This window comes from Bos mutus, chromosome 22, assembly GCF_027580195.1.
Source record: "Bos mutus isolate GX-2022 chromosome 22, NWIPB_WYAK_1.1, whole genome shotgun sequence".
Lineage (NCBI taxonomy): Eukaryota > Metazoa > Chordata > Mammalia > Artiodactyla > Bovidae > Bos > Bos mutus.
This window is the reverse complement of record NC_091638.1, coordinates 49,390,751-49,409,702: the sequence shown is the minus strand read 5'-3', so window position 1 is coordinate 49,409,702 and position 18,952 is coordinate 49,390,751. Positions and strand designations below refer to the sequence as shown.

Genomic DNA, 18,952 nt, shown 5'->3' with positions numbered 1-18,952 from the left:
ATTGCCATCAGAAACCAGGCGGGGACCACTGACCCAGAATGCTTATTTAGGAGAGGGGAAGCAGGAGTCTGAACCATGGAGGCAGCTTCTGGCCTGGGGTGGGGAGGGAGGCCTGCTCACAGCCCTATTGCAGGGAATGAATTACCGGTTCTGCTGGGCCTGCTACTGGACGTGGCCAGCAGTACCTTAGACAGGCATGGCTGCACCAGCACCTCCATCTGTAGCCTGGGCTGGGGGCAGGAATGGGGAGGCAGCCTCCCACTGCTGATGTCTTCAGGGGCCTCTGGGGTGCTTTCCCAGCACCCCCCCTGCACAATTCTTTTCAGGGCCCCTTGTATTTACCTCCAGGAGCCCAGTTACCTCTGCCTCACCCCAAGCTGCCTGCCTTCCACAGCTGGGCCCACAGCTCAGTGTCCATCTGCTTTTTCCTTGTCTGGGTCAAAACAAGGCTCAGTCCTTTATCCTGCAGCTGCACCTGTCTGGAATGGTTCGTCCACATTCCTGCCCCTTTTCTCTCACCGAAATCCCTATCATCTTCCAGGCACTGGGGCTTCATGTACATCATTATTCTTAATCTGCCTAGCAACCTTGGAAGGCAGGAATGAGAAACTGAGGTTCAGGGAATTTGCTAACTTGCCCAGGGGCGCAGAGTCAGACAGTACAGGGAAGGCACTGACACTGCCCGAGTAAATGTCTATGTCCCAGCTGCAAACAGAGGACCTGACTCCCTCTTGTGGAACCTGGGCCACGCCCTGCTCTCACCCACCATGCCACCAGGTTCTTGGCTGGACCCCACTCTTAGGGGCACATCCCAGGGATCTGAGGGTGAGAGACTGGCTGCCAGGTAGGCAGGAAGCCTTGTTAATTTCAGGCTCGGGCATCCAATAGAGACCCACTCTTGGGCTCTCAGGGCTATGGAGCCCTCAAATCTTAGTCTTCCTTCTTTGGGGAGCCTTTTCTTCTCTTTCCATCATCCCATCAGAATTTACTCTGGGATAGAGAGCTTAAGACCCCCGAGCATCCCAGAGGCCATCCAGTGCCTCCTCCCTGTGCAGCCAACGGATAACCTATCTCTACCCAGGACTTAGGTTTTTCCTTAGCACTCTCCTTTTGCTGCAGCTGTGCATCTGAAGGGAGACAGGGGAGGGGTTCGAGTGTGGCTCAGGACCATGGTGCCTTGGCCCTAGGTCTTTCTGAGCCCTTAGGAAGGGACAGAAAACTTGCTGCCCCCAGGGGGAAGACACACCAAGACAATGTAGGTCTTTGGAGAGAGGGAGACATCATAGATGACCACATGGGCACTTGATCCCAAAGTCTGATAGCTGGGTTGAGGGGCACAGCCGTCTCCAGCATTTGACTTGGTCTCTATCTTTGCCCTCTCAACCACCCCTGCCCCCCACCCACCCCACTGCAGGTGGCCAACCTCCTGCGGCTATTTCAGATCCCTCAGATCAGCTATGCCTCCACCAGTGCCAAGCTGAGTGATAAGTCCCGCTATGACTACTTTGCCCGCACGGTGCCCCCCGACTTCTTCCAAGCCAAAGCCATGGCTGAGATTCTCCGCTTCTTCAACTGGACCTACGTATCCACCGTGGCATCCGAGGGTGACTATGGCGAGACAGGCATTGAAGCCTTTGAGCTAGAGGCCCGCGCCCGCAACATCTGCGTGGCCACCTCGGAGAAGGTGGGCCGCGCCATGAGCCGCGCGGCCTTCGAGGGTGTGGTGCGAGCCCTGCTTCAGAAGCCCAGTGCCCGTGTGGCTGTCCTGTTCACCCGCTCTGAGGACGCCCGCGAGCTCCTTGCTGCCACCCAGCGCCTCAATGCCAGCTTCACCTGGGTTGCCAGCGATGGCTGGGGGGCCCTGGAGAGTGTGGTGGCAGGCAGCGAGGGTGCTGCTGAAGGCGCCATCACCATAGAGCTGGCTTCCTACCCCATCAGCGACTTTGCCTCCTACTTCCAGAGCCTGGACCCGTGGAACAACAGCCGGAACCCCTGGTTCCGTGAGTTTTGGGAGCAGAGGTTCCGCTGCAGCTTCCGGCAGCAAGACTGTGCGGCTCACTCCCTGAGGGCTGTGCCCTTTGAGCAAGAGTCCAAGATCATGTTTGTGGTCAATGCTGTGTATGCCATGGCCCACGCCCTGCACAACATGCATCGCGCCCTCTGCCCCAACACCACCCGCCTCTGTGATGCAATGCAACCCGTCAACGGGCGCCGCCTCTACAAAGACTTCGTGCTCAATGTCAAGTTCGATGGTAATGGTGCCAGCCAGGTCCACCAGGCTGCTGGCTCTCGGAGGGTGAGAGGGAGCAGGCCCTCAGGTTCTAGCACATGGCTAGGAAAATACAGCCCACCGCAAGTCAGGGACTTACCAAAGGGCTGGTGTCAGAGTTGGGACAAGGCCAGCCAGGCAGGGAAGTCTCCAACAGGAGCCAGGCCTGAGGTGCCACTTCCTGAGATCCTTCCAGGGAGTAGACATCTGGCCTGGCTCTGCACTGTGAGGGTCTCTGCTTCCTGCTTGGGCCTTGCCTTCTATCTCCTGCCTCTTTATCACGCAGGGAGTAGAATTGGGAGACCTCAAGCCTGTTATCAGGCAGCAGGATATCAGAAAGAGTGAGAATAAAGGTGCATCAGGATGACCCTCTAAAAAAAAAAAAAAAAAAAAAAAGGATGACCCTCTATTTTCCAGGAAAATTTCTATTCCTAATCTTGCTTTTCCACTCGAGGTGGCCATGGTCTCTTCAAACCAAAAGTTATCTTAATAAAAGTTCCAGCTTCAAGAAAAATAAATGCCACAGAGTCATCACTGTGCTTCAGAAAGAATGACTGCAGGAACAGCGAGAGAGGGTGCCAGAGCTGACAAAGCTTGGAGCTCTGGACCAGGATCAAGAAGAGTAGCAATTCCTATAAGATTGACATTCAGAGTTATGGGAGAGTCAGGCTGGGGGTTAGTGTTGCATTTGGGTCTGATTGGGTTGACATTAGAGCAAGGCTAAATTTAGCCCTCTGGGCTAAGTGGAATTTATAGTAGGGCTCAAGTTGGATTTTAAGGACTTCGAGGACTGGGTAGAAAGAGTAGAGGCTGTGGGGGACCTGCATTTGACTCCAGGCTGCACCACTCACCATGGGGTCTTAAGCATATCATCTGCTAACTTGAACGTGGGGTCCCTGCCTTCTCAGCCTGGTTGGGCAATGTGAGGATCACAGGGGGCTGGGGTTGGGAAGTGGAGTGATTTGTGAGCTGCCTGCCAAGCACATTCTGGTAAACATCAGTGGTTCCAGGTGACCACTGAGGTTGGGATTCGCTTATACTGCAATCAGTGTTAGGACTGGTGGGGGGTTGGAGCTGGAGTTATCACTGATGGGATTAAGTAGGACCAGGACTAGACCTAAGGTCAAGTTTAGCTTTTGGAGGTCTCCATGTTAAGTTTGGAGAAAGGGCTGTGGTGTGTTTTGGGATACAGTTGGGGTTTGGGTTGGAAAGTCTAAGACTGGGTTTTGGGAGTCATGGTTGAGTTGGTGTGGGCATTAGGTTTGTGGAGATGCCTGAATTTCAAGGCTGGGGTTCTGTTTGGGGCTTGGGGTTGGGGTCTGTTATTTATTTAGGCCTCTCATTTAGAAAAATGGCTGAGGTTAGGCAGGCTTTAGTGCTGGGGCGAGGATCAGAAGGACAAGGACTGACTTCAGCTCTGGGGTTTGGGTTCCATGTTAGGGCTGAGGTCACATCAGGATGACCCACCAATCCAATCCTCTCTTCCTTCCCTCCCCAACCCCAGCCCCCTTCCGCCCAGCTGATACCCACAGCGAGGTCCGCTTCGACCGCTTTGGGGACGGTATTGGTCGCTACAACATCTTCACCTACCTGCGGGCAGGCGGTGGGCGCTATCGCTACCAGAAGGTGGGCTACTGGGCAGAAGGCCTGACCCTGGACACCAGCCTCATCCCCTGGGCCTCACCCTCAGCCGGCCCCCTGCCCGCCTCTCGCTGCAGTGAACCCTGCCTCCAGAACGAGGTGAAGAGCGTGCAGCCGGGGGAGGTCTGCTGCTGGCTCTGCATTCCCTGCCAGCCCTATGAGTACCGGCTGGATGAGTTCACCTGCGCCGACTGTGGCCTGGGCTACTGGCCCAATGCCAGCCTCACCGGCTGCTTTGAGCTGCCCCAGGAATACATCCGCTGGGGCGATGCCTGGGCCGTGGGACCTGTCACCATCGCCTGCCTAGGCGCCCTGGCCACCCTGTTTGTGCTGGGTGTCTTTGTAAGGCACAACGCCACCCCTGTGGTCAAGGCCTCGGGCCGAGAGCTCTGCTACATCCTGCTGGGTGGCGTCTTCCTCTGCTACTGCATGACCTTTGTCTTCATCGCCAAGCCATCCACAGCAGTGTGCACCTTACGGCGCCTCGGTTTGGGCACTGCCTTCTCCGTCTGCTACTCAGCTCTGCTCACCAAGACCAACCGCATCGCACGCATCTTTGGTGGGGCCCGGGAGGGAGCCCAGCGGCCGCGCTTCATCAGCCCTGCCTCGCAGGTGGCCATCTGCCTGGCCCTTATCTCGGGCCAGCTGCTCATCGTGGCCACCTGGCTGGTGGTGGAGGCCCCAGGCACAGGCAAGGAGACAGCCCCTGAGCGGCGGGAGGTAGTGACATTGCGCTGTAACCACCGCGATGCAAGCATGCTGGGCTCGCTGGCCTACAATGTGCTCCTCATTGCGCTCTGCACGCTCTATGCCTTCAAGACCCGCAAGTGCCCCGAGAACTTCAATGAGGCCAAGTTCATCGGCTTTACCATGTACACTACCTGCATTATCTGGCTCGCCTTCCTGCCCATCTTCTATGTCACCTCCAGTGATTACCGGGTGAGTGACCTGCTCAAGGGCAGGCTGAGGTAGGGGGGCGGGGCAGAGCAGGACACGGGACCTTCTGTTTCCTGGTACCTTGTTGAGTCTTCTGATAACTCTGAGGCTCCAACAGGTTAAATGCTCACCCAGGAGCTCACAGCTTATGGTGGCCCAGTTGGGACTGGAGGGCAAGGTGGGAAGGCTGAGTGGGGCCTAGAAGGAGTTCTGGAACTGAACTCTGCAGTGCAGTCAGGTTGGAATAGGTAGGGTGGAGGTGAGGAGGACAGTCAATATGAAAACTGATCGGAACAGAGGGTCTGCATTGCCCTCCCCTCTGCCTCCCTGCCTTGAGTTGCGGTGGGGTGTGTACATGGTGGAAAGGTAGGCAGAGGTGAGAAGGAGGCAGGAATGGGAATGGCAGGGCAGGGCTGTGGAGCCAGCAGCCCCAAAGGGTGTGATGCTGTGAGGCCCCTTGGAGCTGGGCAGCGTGACGTGGGACCCCTGGAGCTGTGTGACTCTCAGGTTGAGAGATGAAACTAGGGAAGTCAGGAAAGGTGAAGCAAGGAGTGGGAGGTGATCTGGGATGTAGAGTTCAGGAAGGTCAAAGCAGGTGAAAACTGTACCCCAGTTGGTGGCTTCCAAGCAAAATTCCAACTGGCACTGAATGCTCCACGGGTCCGCTCGGCTTCAAGGGACAATGGCTGCTTCAGATGGGGCGCTCAGGGAAGGCCTCTCCGAGGAGGTGACAGGTGAGGGGCGCTCTGAACAATAAGAGGATAGTCTTGGGTGGTCCTCATGACTCTGGAGTAAATTCCGTGGCTCTCCCCTTTTTCCAGATGAAGAAATGGAGACTCAGGGAGGTTCAATCCCTTCCCTTAGGTCACTCAGCATGGGAGTATAGAGCAGGGTCTGAGCTGACAATCTTAACAATTAAAGGAGCAGGAAAATCGAGGCCACAGCCCTTGCAAAGGCCCCCTCCCTCAGGACAGAGGTACGGTGGGCAGGGCCAGGGCCAGGGCCAGCTGGGCTTGGCTGCTCGTGCACCTGCTGGACCACCTGCCTGGGCAGTGGAGGCCAGAGCTGGGGAGGGAATCTGCTGTGACTCAGCCTGCATTTGCATATTATTTGCACTTGCATGCTAGTCATAAGTGGCTAAGGACTCAGCCGGGAGGTACACACACTGATCCCAAACACGCATGCACACACACGTATCCCTACGTTCACACACATGTGCACATACCTGCACAGCTGGCATGCATCCATATCTACCCACCTACACACATCTGTACACATGCATCCTACACTTTCACACACAACTGCACACTCACCAATCCCTGCACACACACCCGCATATAGATACACATGCGGTTACATACCAGCACTCCATGCCTGCACCCCTATACACACACACACATGCCTGCACACACACTCCCATGCATACATGCACCTTGCATGTTCACCCTAACCCCACAGCTAGAACTTTGGTCTTCCTGGAAGACGGTGCACTGAGGCTGATGCTGGGACTGTGCCCAACCTTCCTAAAAATTCTCTGGGGCTTGGCAAACGGACCAAGGCCCAGTGCTGGATGCTTACGGTCTCCCCTGCTCCCTACCCCACCACCCAGGCAGGGTTCCCGGGGCAATGGCCAGGCCTGTGGGACAGACTCATCCTTGACCTCTCCCACCACAGGTGCAGACCACCACCATGTGCGTGTCAGTCAGCCTCAGTGGCTCTGTGGTTCTCGGCTGTCTGTTTGCACCCAAGCTGCACATCATCCTGTTTCAGCCGCAAAAGAACGTGGTCAGCCACCGCACGCCCACCAGCCGCTTCGGCAGTGCAGCTGCCAGAGCCAGCTCCAGCCTTGGCCAAGGTCAGCGTCCATCTGTGATAAGCCCCCGCCCCAGCTATCAGCATGGGGGCCATTTCCTGGGTTGCTGAGATTCTTTGGCTGGGGGTGGAGTGCCCCCTAGATGAGGCTGAACAGGAGTGGGGTGGGGGGTAGTGGTGAGCTGCTCCCCGCAGTCCTGCCTCCCTGATGCCCACCGACTGTGAAGGGATCTCAGGACTAGTCCCAACCTCCAGTTTCCTCTTCCTAGGGTCTGGCTCCCAGTTTGTCCCCACTGTTTGCAACGGCCGCGAGGTGGTGGACTCAACAACATCGTCGCTTTGAGGATCCCCACACTCCTTCCCTAACATGGCTGCTCCCCAGAACCTGGTGCAGACCCGTGTCCAGGGCCAGGAGGAAGATGGCTGGAGCACTGCAATAATCCCAACCCCGTGCCCACCCCCAGCACCACATGCCACCCTACTTACTCCAACCCTTTAGAGTCAGATGCTGGGATCCCTGGCCTGGGAGCCTCAATAATGACCACCAACTGCCCTTGTAGCTGTGTTCCCTCCTTGCCAGACCCAGGACTTGGAAGGGAGCAAGCCAGGGTCCACTCTGCCCTGGAATAGAGTGGCTGAGGACTGCAGGCCCCAATCCCCAATCAGCAAAGGTGCTTCCAGCCCTACCCCTCCCTCCTTTTAGGGCCTTTTAAATTTTTTATATAACTTATTTTGGGATAGGGAGGGGGGTTAAAATAGGGGCTGTCCCTCCCCATGCACAGTAGTCTGTCCTGTGGTTTATTTTGTATTATCTGTAAATGAAGTGTCTTTATTAAAAAAAAGAAAATCACACTTTGCCTCTGATCCAGGGAGGTCCTTTCATCCCCGCCCCAGGCTCTCAGCCTTCATTTTGCTAGAATTTGCTCACTCTGCTCTGTGCCTGTGCTAGGAGGACCGAATCCCGCCTGATGGAGAGACAGAAAATGAATAAGTCATCCTTCCTTGAAAGGAGCTGCCACAGACTGGCCAAAGCACCACTGGGGTGAGGATGGGAGATTTAAATGGATACAAGCTCATCTGGCCGTCTAGGGCAGAACTTGGGCAGTGCGAGCGATGTAGCAGGAGAGGCAGCTGACTGTGACCCTTGGCTCCTGCCTAGCATTTGAGAAACCTCTGGTCAGTGCAGAGCCAGGCTGGACATCTGAGGTGGAGGGAGCCAAGAGGAGGCAAGAGGAGGCTTGAGCATCGTGAGGAAGGAGGAGGTGGGGCAGAGAGGGGAGCTGGAGAGGCCATCTGGTGTTAGTCCGATGAGAGGAGGGAGAAGAGGCCTTTCTCGCTCCCTAAAGGAACTCGCTCAGCTGTTGGATGGTGGAGCCCAGCGTCCTCGGGCAGCCTCCGAGATTGCAGTCTGGAATTTACCAGCAGAGGGCGCTGAGGCACAGGCTCAGCCTCACTGGGCCCCCAAGCAACCGCTGCCCTCATGTGGCCTAGGGGGCTGTGGGCACCCGAATACCACAGGAGCTGAGGAACCTCTTTGGGGGAAACCGCAGAGTGCGGTATCTCAGAGGGACAAAGTCCTGCACTGGGAGACGGGCAGGCCAAGGACATTTGTTATTTTTAAGTGAATTCGTTTGCATCTATAGACTAGTGAGGCTGTGGGCTAACAATTTAACTTTGGGCTAACAATTTAAGAAATGAAAACAGAAAACTGAAAAAAGAAAATTGTAGGAGTGGCTTTCCCTCTCGAGCCAATATTTGGGGTGTAGGGATGCCAAATAAAATACAGAATGCCCAGTCAACAATGAAAGCTTTTTTTGGTGTGAGTATATCCCATACTAAATATTTTTATTGTTTATCTGACACTCAAATTTAACTGGGCGTCCTGTGTTTCCGGGCTTCCCCAGTGGCTCAGCAGTAAAGAATCTGTCAGCAATAAAGGAGGCGTAGGAGACTCGAGTTCGATCTCTGAGTCGGGAAGATCCCTGGAGGAGGGAATGGTAACTCACTCCAACATACTTGCCTGGAGAATCCCATGGACAGAGGAGCCTGGTGGGCTACAGTCCATGGGGTCGCACAGAGTCGGACACGACTTAGCGACTAAACAACAACGAACATGGTTCACAGCTGCTGCTGCTAAGTCGCTTCAGTCGTGTCCGACTCTGTGCGACCCCATAGACGGCAGCCCACCAGGCTCCCCCGTCCCTGGGATTCTCCAGGCAAGAACACTGGAGTGGGGTGCCATTGCCTTCTCCGGGTTCACAGCCAAAAAGGTACAAACGGGTAGTCAGTGAAGAATCTCCTTCTATCCCTGCTACCCATCCAGAGAGAAGGGCCCAGAGGCCTGGGGATGGGGAAGAAGGGCAGGAGGCGAGTGAAGAATTCCTCAAGTCGGTGCTCAAGTCTGTGGGCCACATCCCTTTCCTTCCCTGGGCCCCTCCTCCCTCCCCTCCCTTGGCATCTCCACTCCACGACAGGTGTCGTAGGCGGATAATCTCACCTGAGCCCGGCTCCCTTAGACCAGCCAATAGCAGGACTCCGCTCAGGGAGGGGATATGGCGGGGCGAGGTGGAGGCACCGTGTCTGCTCTTAGGGGGACCGAGGCCCCGGCGTCCCTTCGAGGACCCTTCCAATCGGGCAACCCTGGAGAGAGACCGGCGCGGCAGCAAACGAGGGTTACCGCCGGGGCGTGGATCCCGGGGGCATGGCCCCCGAGAGCAACCCAGTCCCGCCTCCGCCGCGTCGCCATAGGGCGAGGCTGCGTAGGGGCGGGGCCGGCTGCTGGAGGCTCTGGCGGACCGCAGAGAGGATGGGCTGAACTCCGCGACCGTGCGCGACTGCGAGAAGACGCGAAGGTGCTAGAGGCTGCGCAGCGAACGTCAGCGGCCCGGACGACACGGCGCGGAGCCTCCCGGCTCCCGACACCCAGACGGCTTGTGGCGCCAGAGGGCTCTTGAAGGGACCGCGGCAAGGCCACAGCGCGAAGTCCTTCACAGTCCGTTTAAGTAAGGCTGCATTTTGTATTTCCACACAGTTGAACGTCCTGGCGGCTAATTAAATGGTGAATAAGGCAAACCCTGAGGGAAAGCTCCTATGGTTGCAGTCCGTAGCTGCCTGTGAGAATGGTTGGCAGTTTTTTTCTGACGTACCTTGCAACAATGAGAAGTGCAGGAGCGAGCGGCGAGGTTGAAAAGTATCTGACAAAGTTCTTTCCCCCCATTTACAGCGAGTGAGGCGCGAAAATCAGAGTGAGCTTGGGATGGAGACTAGTTGAAGCATAAAGGGCAACTTTAAATAAGTTCGTTAGCGAAGCTGTGGGGAAGGGGCGGTGTTACACTCTTAACTGTGTACCTGAAATGTTCCTATTCTTTCCCCGCTAGGGGGAGGTGTGTGTGTGTGTTTAATGGAGGGAATTTTAAAATTTAATTTAATTAATTAATTTATTTATTTATTTTACCACACTGGGTCTTGGTTGTTGCTCTGGCTCTTTCTAATTGAGGGTAGCTGGGGCTACTCCTCGTTGCAGTGCCCGGGCTGATGGCGGTGGCTTCTCTTGTTGGGAAGCACAGGCTTTAGGGCGCGCGGGCTTCAGTAGTTGCGGCTCCCGGGCTTCGTTGCACGGTGGTATGAAGGATCTTCCGGGATCAGGAATCGAACCTGTCTCTTGCATTGGCAGATGGATTTTTTTTTAAATTATTTATTATTATTATTATTGGCCGTGGTTGGTTTTTGTTGCTGCGCGGGTTTCTCTAGTTGCGCCAGAGGCGAGCCGGGGCTACTCTGCGCTGAGGCACGCAGGATTCTCAGTGCGGTGGCTTCTTGTTGCGGACAACAGGCTCTAGACTCTTAGTTGCTCCGCGGCATGTGGGATTTTCCCGGACCAGGGATGGAACCCGTGTCTCCTCTATTGGCAGGGAGATTCTTAACCACTGGACCACCAGGAAAGTCCTGGAGGGAAATTTCTTGTGGTAAACTGTAGGTAGCCGTCAGCCTGTCTGGGTGGACTTGGATCTCTGTTAACACGGGGCTTGGGTGAGGGTGGTTCAAGGCACTCTGCTCGCTGCTCCTCCCGGTACGGGGTAGGGAGGCAGTGAACCCTCCGCAGAGGCAGATCCTTGAGAGAATATGGCAACTCAAGAAGTTAGTGATGTATTGATAGCAGAGGTGTTGGGGACAAAAAGTAGAGCTGAGGGAATGACGCAGAGCCTGGAAGAAGATTCAAGCTCTTCCCCTGGCCAAATTGTGTCAGAAGTTTGCCGCAGAGCTCCTTTCAGGTCAGAGCTCTCTGTCCATTCCTCCGACCTCACTGTGGCTGCTCTCACATCAGCTCCTGAGGGCGGGGGTCGTGAGAAGTATGGCGGAAAGGAAGAGACACTGAGGGTCTGAAAAAAAAAATGTGTCCACCCCCAACCTCCTACAGAAAAAGGGAAGGAGCCTCCCATTCCTACCCTTGTGGGCCAGCGATGGCATTTTCTCAGTTTAGGGAAGAGGGGCTAGAACTGGGGAAAGCAGGGCAAGGAGAAAAGGGGCAGGGGTGTTAAAGGGAATGGTAAGAGAGGGAAGAGTAAAACAGAGGCAGCTTGGGGTTGGGGAAGGCGGGAGGAGCAAGAGGAAGAAAGTAAACATGGAAGCTTTAAACCTGAGGACTCTTGCCAAAATGTCAGGGTTTTTTTCTTTGTTTGCTTTGGTTTTTGTTTTAAAGAAAAATCGCTTTATTCTTTCTGTGAAAACAATTCTCATAAACAATTTAAGCAGAAAAGTACAAAATAAAAATAAAAATATTGCCTCGTTTCATCACTCAAATATAACCATCACTGACATTTTTACAGCATCCTAAACATATTTCTATGCATTTTTACAGATAGAATGGAGATAGAAATACTTTCATAAAAGTGGAATTGTGCCATATGTTTATGATTATTTTTTTAGTTAAGATCTAATTTTACTTGATTCTAATTGAAGGAAGTGAATGTGAAGTGAAACTGAATAAACTCTGAACTTCACATACGTTTCTTCACCTCTAAAGATATTTTTCCCCTGAAAGATCTCTGTATGTTTAACAAAAGAGACAGTGAAATTTAGAGGTGAATATCCCTTTAGTTTCAGGGAATTGAAGGAGAGTTTGACCTGTGGTCAACCTTCTTGCAACATGAACAAGAAGAGGATGAGCTGATGCTAGCCCTTTCTGAGGCCCACTGCATCTGGTCCGAGGGTTGCTGATTGTCTAACCTGTCACTGGTGCATTGCCAATGCAAGGATGGGTGCAAGGCAGACAGACACAGATGCTATGGGGCTGTTGAGGTATTTCAGAGAAGGGAGCCCAGACACTGTAGCTTTTCTGTGCTTGCGTCTGTACTCACATTGGTTCCCATCCCTCAGGGATGATGGTATGAGAGACTCTGAATCTCATGAACCTTGGGACACTGAGATCCCTGTCCTGGATCATTTCTCCAAGTGAAATAAATTTGGTGCTGGGACAGCCTCTTGTGTCTTGTGAGCTTGATTCACAAAATCTGAAACTCACCCTGGCAGTCTTGCAGCATTATGATTTCTTTTTTATTAACCATATTCTCATTTTAGACTATATTGATTGATTAATTCCTTGTTGAGAAATTGAGAACATTTCTCATGAATTAGTAATTTTACACTGCATTAAAATGAAATTAGAGCATTGATTAGTAGTTTTTCCCTGTTAGATTTCATCAGTTTCATCATGTTTAAATTCTGTTTGGTGGCTCAGTGGTAAAGAATCTGCCTGCCAATTCAGGAGACACAATTCAGGGTCTGATCCCTGGGTTGGGAAGATTCCCTGGAAGGAAATGGAAGCCCACTCCAGTATACTTGCCTGGAGAATCCTTTGGACAGAAGATCTTGGAGGGCTACAGTCCATGGGGTCATAAAAGAGCACACATGGTATAGCGACTAAACAACAACCGAACAAACTTACTTAGTCATCTAATATTTATTCCAAATTTTGAACCAGTCTGTTGTTCCATATCCAGTTCTAACTGTTGCTTCTTGACCTGCATACGAATTTCTCAGGAGGCAGGTAAGGTGGTCTGGTATTCCCATCTCTTTAATATTTTCCACAGTTTGCTGTAATCCACACAGTCAAAGGCTTTCACGTAGTCGATAAAGCAGAAGTAGATTTTTTTGGAACTCTCCTGCTTTCTCGATGATCCAACAGATGTTGGCAATTTGTCTGTCAAACCTCCTCTGCCTTTTCTAAATCCAGCTTGAACATCTGGAAGTTCACAGTTCACATAATGTTGAAGCCTTACTTGGAGAATTTTGAACATTACTTCACTAGTGTGTGAGATGAGTGCAATCATGCAGTAGTTTGAACATTCTTTGGAATTGCCCTTCTTTGGGATTGGAATGAAAACTTACCTTTTCCAATCCTGTGGCCACTGCCAAGTTTTCCAAATTTGCTGGCATATTGAGTGCAGCACTTTCACAGCATCATCTTTGAGGATTTGAAATAGCTCAACTGGTCCACTTGACTTTGCATTCCGGGATGTCTGGCTCTAGGTAGGTGATCACACCATCGTGATTATCTGGGTCATGAAGATCTTTTTCGCATAGTTCTTCTGTGTATTCTTGCCACCTCTTCTTACTATCTTCTGCTTCTGTTGGGTCCATACTATTTCTGTCCTTTATTATGCACATCTTTACTTGAAATGTTCCCTTGGTACCTCTAATTGTCTTGAAAAGATCTTTCCCATTCTATTGTTTTTCTCTATTTCTTTGCATTGATCCCTGAGGAAGGCTTTCTTATCTCTCCTTGCTGTTCTTTGGAACTCTGCATTCAAATGGGTATATCTTTCCTTTTCTCCTTTTCCTTTCACTTCTTTTCTTTCCTCAGCTATTTGTAAGACCTCCTCAGACAACCATTTTGCCTTTCTGCATTTCTTTTTCTTGGGGATGGTCTTAATCACTGCCTCCTGTACAATGTCACAAACCTCTATCCATAGTTCTTCAGGCACTCTTGTCTATCAGATCTAATCCCTGGAGTTTATTTGTCACTTCCACTGTATAATCATAAGGGATTTGATTTAGGTCATACCTGAATGATCTAGTGGTTTTCCCTACTTTCTTCAATTTAAGTTTGATTTGGCAATAAGGAGTTCATGATCTGAGCCACAGTCAGCTCCCGGTCTTGTTTTTGCTGACTGTATAGAGCTTCTCTGCCGGGGTCTAGCCCCGGTGGATCCAGGGAATTTGAAGCGGGGACGGCGTTGGCAAGGATCCGCAAACAACTGCTTAATTAAATGTTAATTAAGGATATAAAGAGTAATAGAATAAGGATAGCTCAGTAGGAAAATTCAGTTAAGAAAAGAGGCTGAAATAAGGATAGCTCAGTGAGGAAATTCAGTGGAGAAAAGAGGCTGAATAATTCAGCCAGAAGGTAAGAGAAAGAACGACATGCGGAGACCAAGTTTCGGTGAACAAGGCCTGCACTTTATTTTCCAAAGTAGTTTTTATACCTTAAGTTATGCATAGAGGATAATGGGGGAAGGGGTAGAGTTGTGTAGTAAGCCAGGCTTTCTTCCTGCAAACTTATCATATGCAAAAGTTTAGGTGATTTGCATCATCTTCTGGCCTGGAGGCCTGTTAACATTTTAAGACCCTTTCTTCAGAAAACTTATTTTTCTCTAAAGGTGATTAGTCAAGCACCACCCTCAAAAGCATTAGATAAAGTTGCATTCTTACAGAGCAAAGGTGTGGTGAGCTATAACAAGAAAAAGAATTAACTCAAGGGTCCCAGGTTGCAAACATTAAAGCTACTACTTACACCAATTATATTAATCAATACACTGCCAGGGACACAGCAGGTAAGGGATATGGAGACTTAGCAGCAAACATTGGCCCAACAAGTGAAAAACCCTTCACCAATACAATTTCTAATCAATCTTTTAACTGCTCAAAGGACTCTGTATTTAGACAGTTTAGAACATCTTATGTCTCTCACAGTTGGGAGGCTCTGAGCAATCACATGTGGCCGGAAAAACCTATTCAGACAGGCTAGAGGACTTCCAAAGGAGTTTGTAGGTTGAAACACTGTCACACCCAGGAATTATTAACTGGAGCTGTAAGCTAACTCTTTTTTCAGAGAGAGGTAGTGGGGGACAGCCCCCCATAAAGTCAGAGGTGTAGGTGAAAGCACAAAGCAGAAAGTAGGCAAACTCTGGTTTGGGGGGTAGATACTTGAGAATTTCCAGGGGAACTCCTGAGGCTCGATCCCGCCTTTGCGTATGCCAAGCCTCCTTCCTCATAACCTTTGCCACAGGCGGAGCTCGCTCCCAGCACTTCTCCATCTTTGGCTGCAAAGAATATAATCAATCTGATTTCTGTATTGACCATCTGGTGATGTCCATGTGTAGAGTCTTCTCTTGTGTTGTTGGAAGAGGGTGTTTGCTATGACCAGTGCATTCTCTTGGCAAAACTCTTTTAGCCACTGCCCAGCTTCATTTTGTACTCCAAGACCAAATTTGCCTGTTACTCCAGGTGTCTCTTGACTTCCTACTTTTGCATTCCAGTCCCCTATGATGAAAAGGACATGTTTTTTGGGTGTTAGTTCTAGAAGGTCTTGTAGGTCTTCATAGAACCACTCAACTTCATCTTCTTCAGCATTACTGGTTGGGGCATAGACTTGAATTACTGTGATATTGAATGGTTTGCCTTGGAAACAAACTGAGATCATTCTGTCGTTTTTGAGATTGCACCTGTCACGCGAGTGTATGTTCCTTGGTTCTTTGTCTCGTCACAACAAAGATTTGGAGCGACGGACATTAAAGCCCTCGGTGCGTCACAGCTCTCAGGTCTTGGAAAAACCGTGTGATAGCTCTTAGGCAAATCAGTGTTACAGCTCTATTTTATTTAGAAGATAGCAGGAGAATCCATCTTCGAAGCGTGAGGGCATGCCAACCCAAAGACTCGAAGAGAAGAGAGTGGAGAAGCGTGCAGGGGAGGGAGAGAGGGAGAGAGAAAGAAAGAGCGCATACACATGGGAGAGAGAGAAAGAGTAGTTGGCTCCTCCTTTTATATGTTTTTTCCTCCACCTGGGCCTGCCCTATGCAAATTGGGCTTAGCCAGGAGTGCTGTTTGTTCTACCTTAAGTCTTCACTCTGGTCCTCGGACCTTCCTTTGACCTTCCTTTGTTCTATTCGAAGGCTTTTCCCTTCCTTGTCTTTTAGCCACCACCATTTTGGACTCCTACCTACCTAACAGCATCCAAGTACTGCATTTTGGACTCTTTTGTTAACTATGAGGGCTACTCCATTTCTTCTAAGGGATTCTTGCCCACAGTAGTAGATATAAGTTAAATTTGCCCATTCCAGTCCATTTTAGTTCACTGATTCCTGAAATGTCAATGTTCACCCTTGCCATCTCCTGTTTGACCACTTCCAATTTTCCTTGATTCATGGACCCAACATTCCAGGTTCCTATGCAGTATTGTTCTTTACAGCATTGGACTTTACTTCCATCACCAGTCACATCAACAACTGGGAGTTGTTTTTGCTTTGGGTCTGTCTCTTCATTCTTTCTGGAGTTATTTCTCCATTGATCTCCAGTAGCATGTTGTGGGTATCTAACAACCTGAGGAGTTCATCTTTCACTGTCATATCTTATTGCCTTTTCACACTGTTCATGGGGTTCTCAAGGCAAGAATACTGAAGTGGTTTGCCATTCCCTTCTCCAGTAGACCACATTTTGTCAGAACTCTCCACCATGACCCATCCGTCTTGGGTGGCCCTACATGGCATGGCTCATAGTTTCATTGAATTAGACAAGGCTGTGGTCCATGTGATCAGTTTGATTAGTTTTCTGTGATTGTAGTTTTCATTCTGTCTGCTCTTTGATGGATAAGGATAAGAGGCTTATGGAAACTTCCTGATGGGAGAGACTGACTGGGAGAAACTGGGTCTTGTTCTGATGGGCGGGGCCATGCTCAGTAAATCTTTAATCCAATTTTCTGTTGATGGGTGGGGCTGTGATCCCTCCCTGTTGTTTGACCTGAGACCAAACTATGATGGAGGTAATGAAAGAAAATGGGAAAGGAGTAGATCAAGGCTGAATATTGTCACCCTGCTTATTTAACTTATATGCAGAGTACATCATGAGAAACGCTGGGCTGGATGAAGCACAAGCTGGAGTCAAGATTGCTGGGAGAAATATCAGTAACTTCAGATATGTGGATGACACCACCCTTATGACAGAAAGTGAAGAAGAATTAAAGAGCCTCTTGATGAAAGTGAAAGAGGAGAGTGAAAAAGTTGGCTTAAAGCTCAACATTCAGAAAACTAAGATCATGGCATCTGGTCCCATCACTTCATGGCAAATAGATGGGAAAACAATGGAAATGGTGACAGACTTTATTTTTGGGGGCTCCAAAATCACTGAAGATGGTGACTGCAGCCATGAAATTAAAAGATGCTTGCTCCTTGGAAGAAAAGCTATGACTAGCCTAGACAGCATATTAAAAAGCAGAAACATTACTTTGCCAACAAAGGTCCATTTTATCAAAGCTGTGGTTTTTCCAGGAGTCACGTATGGATGTGAGAGTTGGGTGTATTCTTTCTATCTTGAGTTGTTTGAGTTTTTGTATATTTTGGATATTAACCCCTTATCAGATAGATCATTTGCAGTTATATCTTCTGTAATTCAGTAAGTGGCCTTTTCACTTCATTAATAGTTTCCTTTACTGTGCAAAAGCTTTTTAGTTTGATATAGTCCCATTTGGTTTTGTTTCCCTTTCCTGAGGAGACACATGCAAAAGAATTATCAAGACCAGTGTCAAAAAACTTACAGCTTATGTTTTCTTCTAGAAGTTTTATGGTTTTAGGTGTTAAATTTAAGCCTTTTATTTTTCTTTCTTTTTTTTTTTTCAGCTGTTTTAAGTTAAAGATCTTTATTTTTGGCTTCTTTTTAAAGAAAGCTCTTCTAAGAATTACATATGAAAGATCACGCGTAAATCACACTTCTTCGTGGATTAATAAAAATACAGTTTTCATGATTTGTAAATATCTGTTTTTAGGGGATCCAGAGAGCTGGAAAAATGCTGCTGGGTTTTTCTGGCCTACCACTGAATTGTCTATTAGTCAATTAGAAGGATGCATGTGTATCGTGGGTACGTTATTTCCCACCAAGAGAAACAGAGCCTCAGCATCTGGACCATGCTTATCTCAGGAAATTGGCAGTGACTGGCTCTGAAGGGAAGTTGGTTCTGCTGGAGTGGCACGGGGGCGCTGCTTCTTCCCAGGGGAAGTGGGCACAGATGCAGACCCCCGCGGAGCTTGGGGCACAGCCAGTGACTCATTCACTGCTCTTCACCAGCCAGACCTCGTTGCGACGTCCGTAGGGCTTCATGGGAGGGTCATACCCGGTGCAGAAGTAGAAGTCAGTCTGGTACTTGGCTGTGCTCTCCAGGGCGGACCGCAGCTGGGCGGCTTGGGCAGTGTAATCAGCTGCCTTAGCATAACCACCAAACTGCGTGGAATAGACAGTGATGCCTTCCCTGTCTTCGATCTTAATGCTGTCATCGCTGGGAGCTGGCGGGTCACTTTGAAACTTGTTTGGAATCCGGGACCAGACTTTTAATTTCTTCTGTAGGTCCCCATCGTCACTGGGGAACACAGCAAAGGAAATAGGAACTGTCATCCCCATTCCGAGTCCCTTATCATTGGAGCCTCCCACATACTTCATGACTTTAGGCATTGCCTCCCTCAGAGCCTCATCCACAGGCTTATCTGTCACTTCCACTGTGGCAAACTTCCTGCCTTCACAGGCCCTCTCCTCATAGAAGACATCTCCCTTGCTCCCTTTGCTCAGGACCTGCCAAGGCCAAGTCTCTACGCTCCCAAACAGCGAGTTCTTGATCATGCCCAACATGGTGTCGCCGTGGTGCTCAAGACGCGCGGGGAAACACGGGGTAGGGGGAAAGGGCTGGCGCAGCCGGCACGAGCAGGGATCCCGGGCGAGCGCAGGAGGGTCAAGCCTTTTATTTTTCAATCCATTTATTTTTATTTTTTATTGAAGTATAGTTGACATACAATATTATATTTTGTTTTTAAATGCATTTTGAATTTATTTTTGTACATGATGTAAGAAAGTAGTCCGGTTTGATTCTTTTGCATGCTGCTGTCCAGTTTTACCAACGCTATTTATTGAAGAGGCTGTCTTTTTCCCGTTGTGTATTCTTGCCTCCTTTGTCATAGTTTAATTGCCCATATAATCATTAATATAATGAGCCCATATATGTGTGGATTCATTTGTGGGCTCTCTATTCTGTTCCAT

General features: G+C 50.1%; 1 protein-coding gene and 1 pseudogene across 1 annotated transcript; one reads left to right on the top strand and one right to left on the bottom strand.

The window, feature by feature from the left end:
- The first annotated feature begins 196 nt into the window (after positions 1-196).
- On the top strand, positions 197-7,001 carry GRM2 (glutamate metabotropic receptor 2). Its single transcript, XM_070358955.1, has 5 exons — positions 197-220; positions 1,415-2,252; positions 3,774-4,849; positions 6,521-6,701; positions 6,928-7,001. Exons 1-5 carry the CDS (start codon positions 197-199, stop codon positions 6,999-7,001), a joined length of 2,193 nt encoding a protein of 730 aa, XP_070215056.1.
- A 10,574-nt stretch (positions 7,002-17,575) lies between these two features.
- LOC138984653 (heme-binding protein 1 pseudogene) lies at positions 17,576-18,637 on the bottom strand (annotated as a pseudogene).
- Between the last annotated feature and the right edge of the window lie 315 nt (positions 18,638-18,952).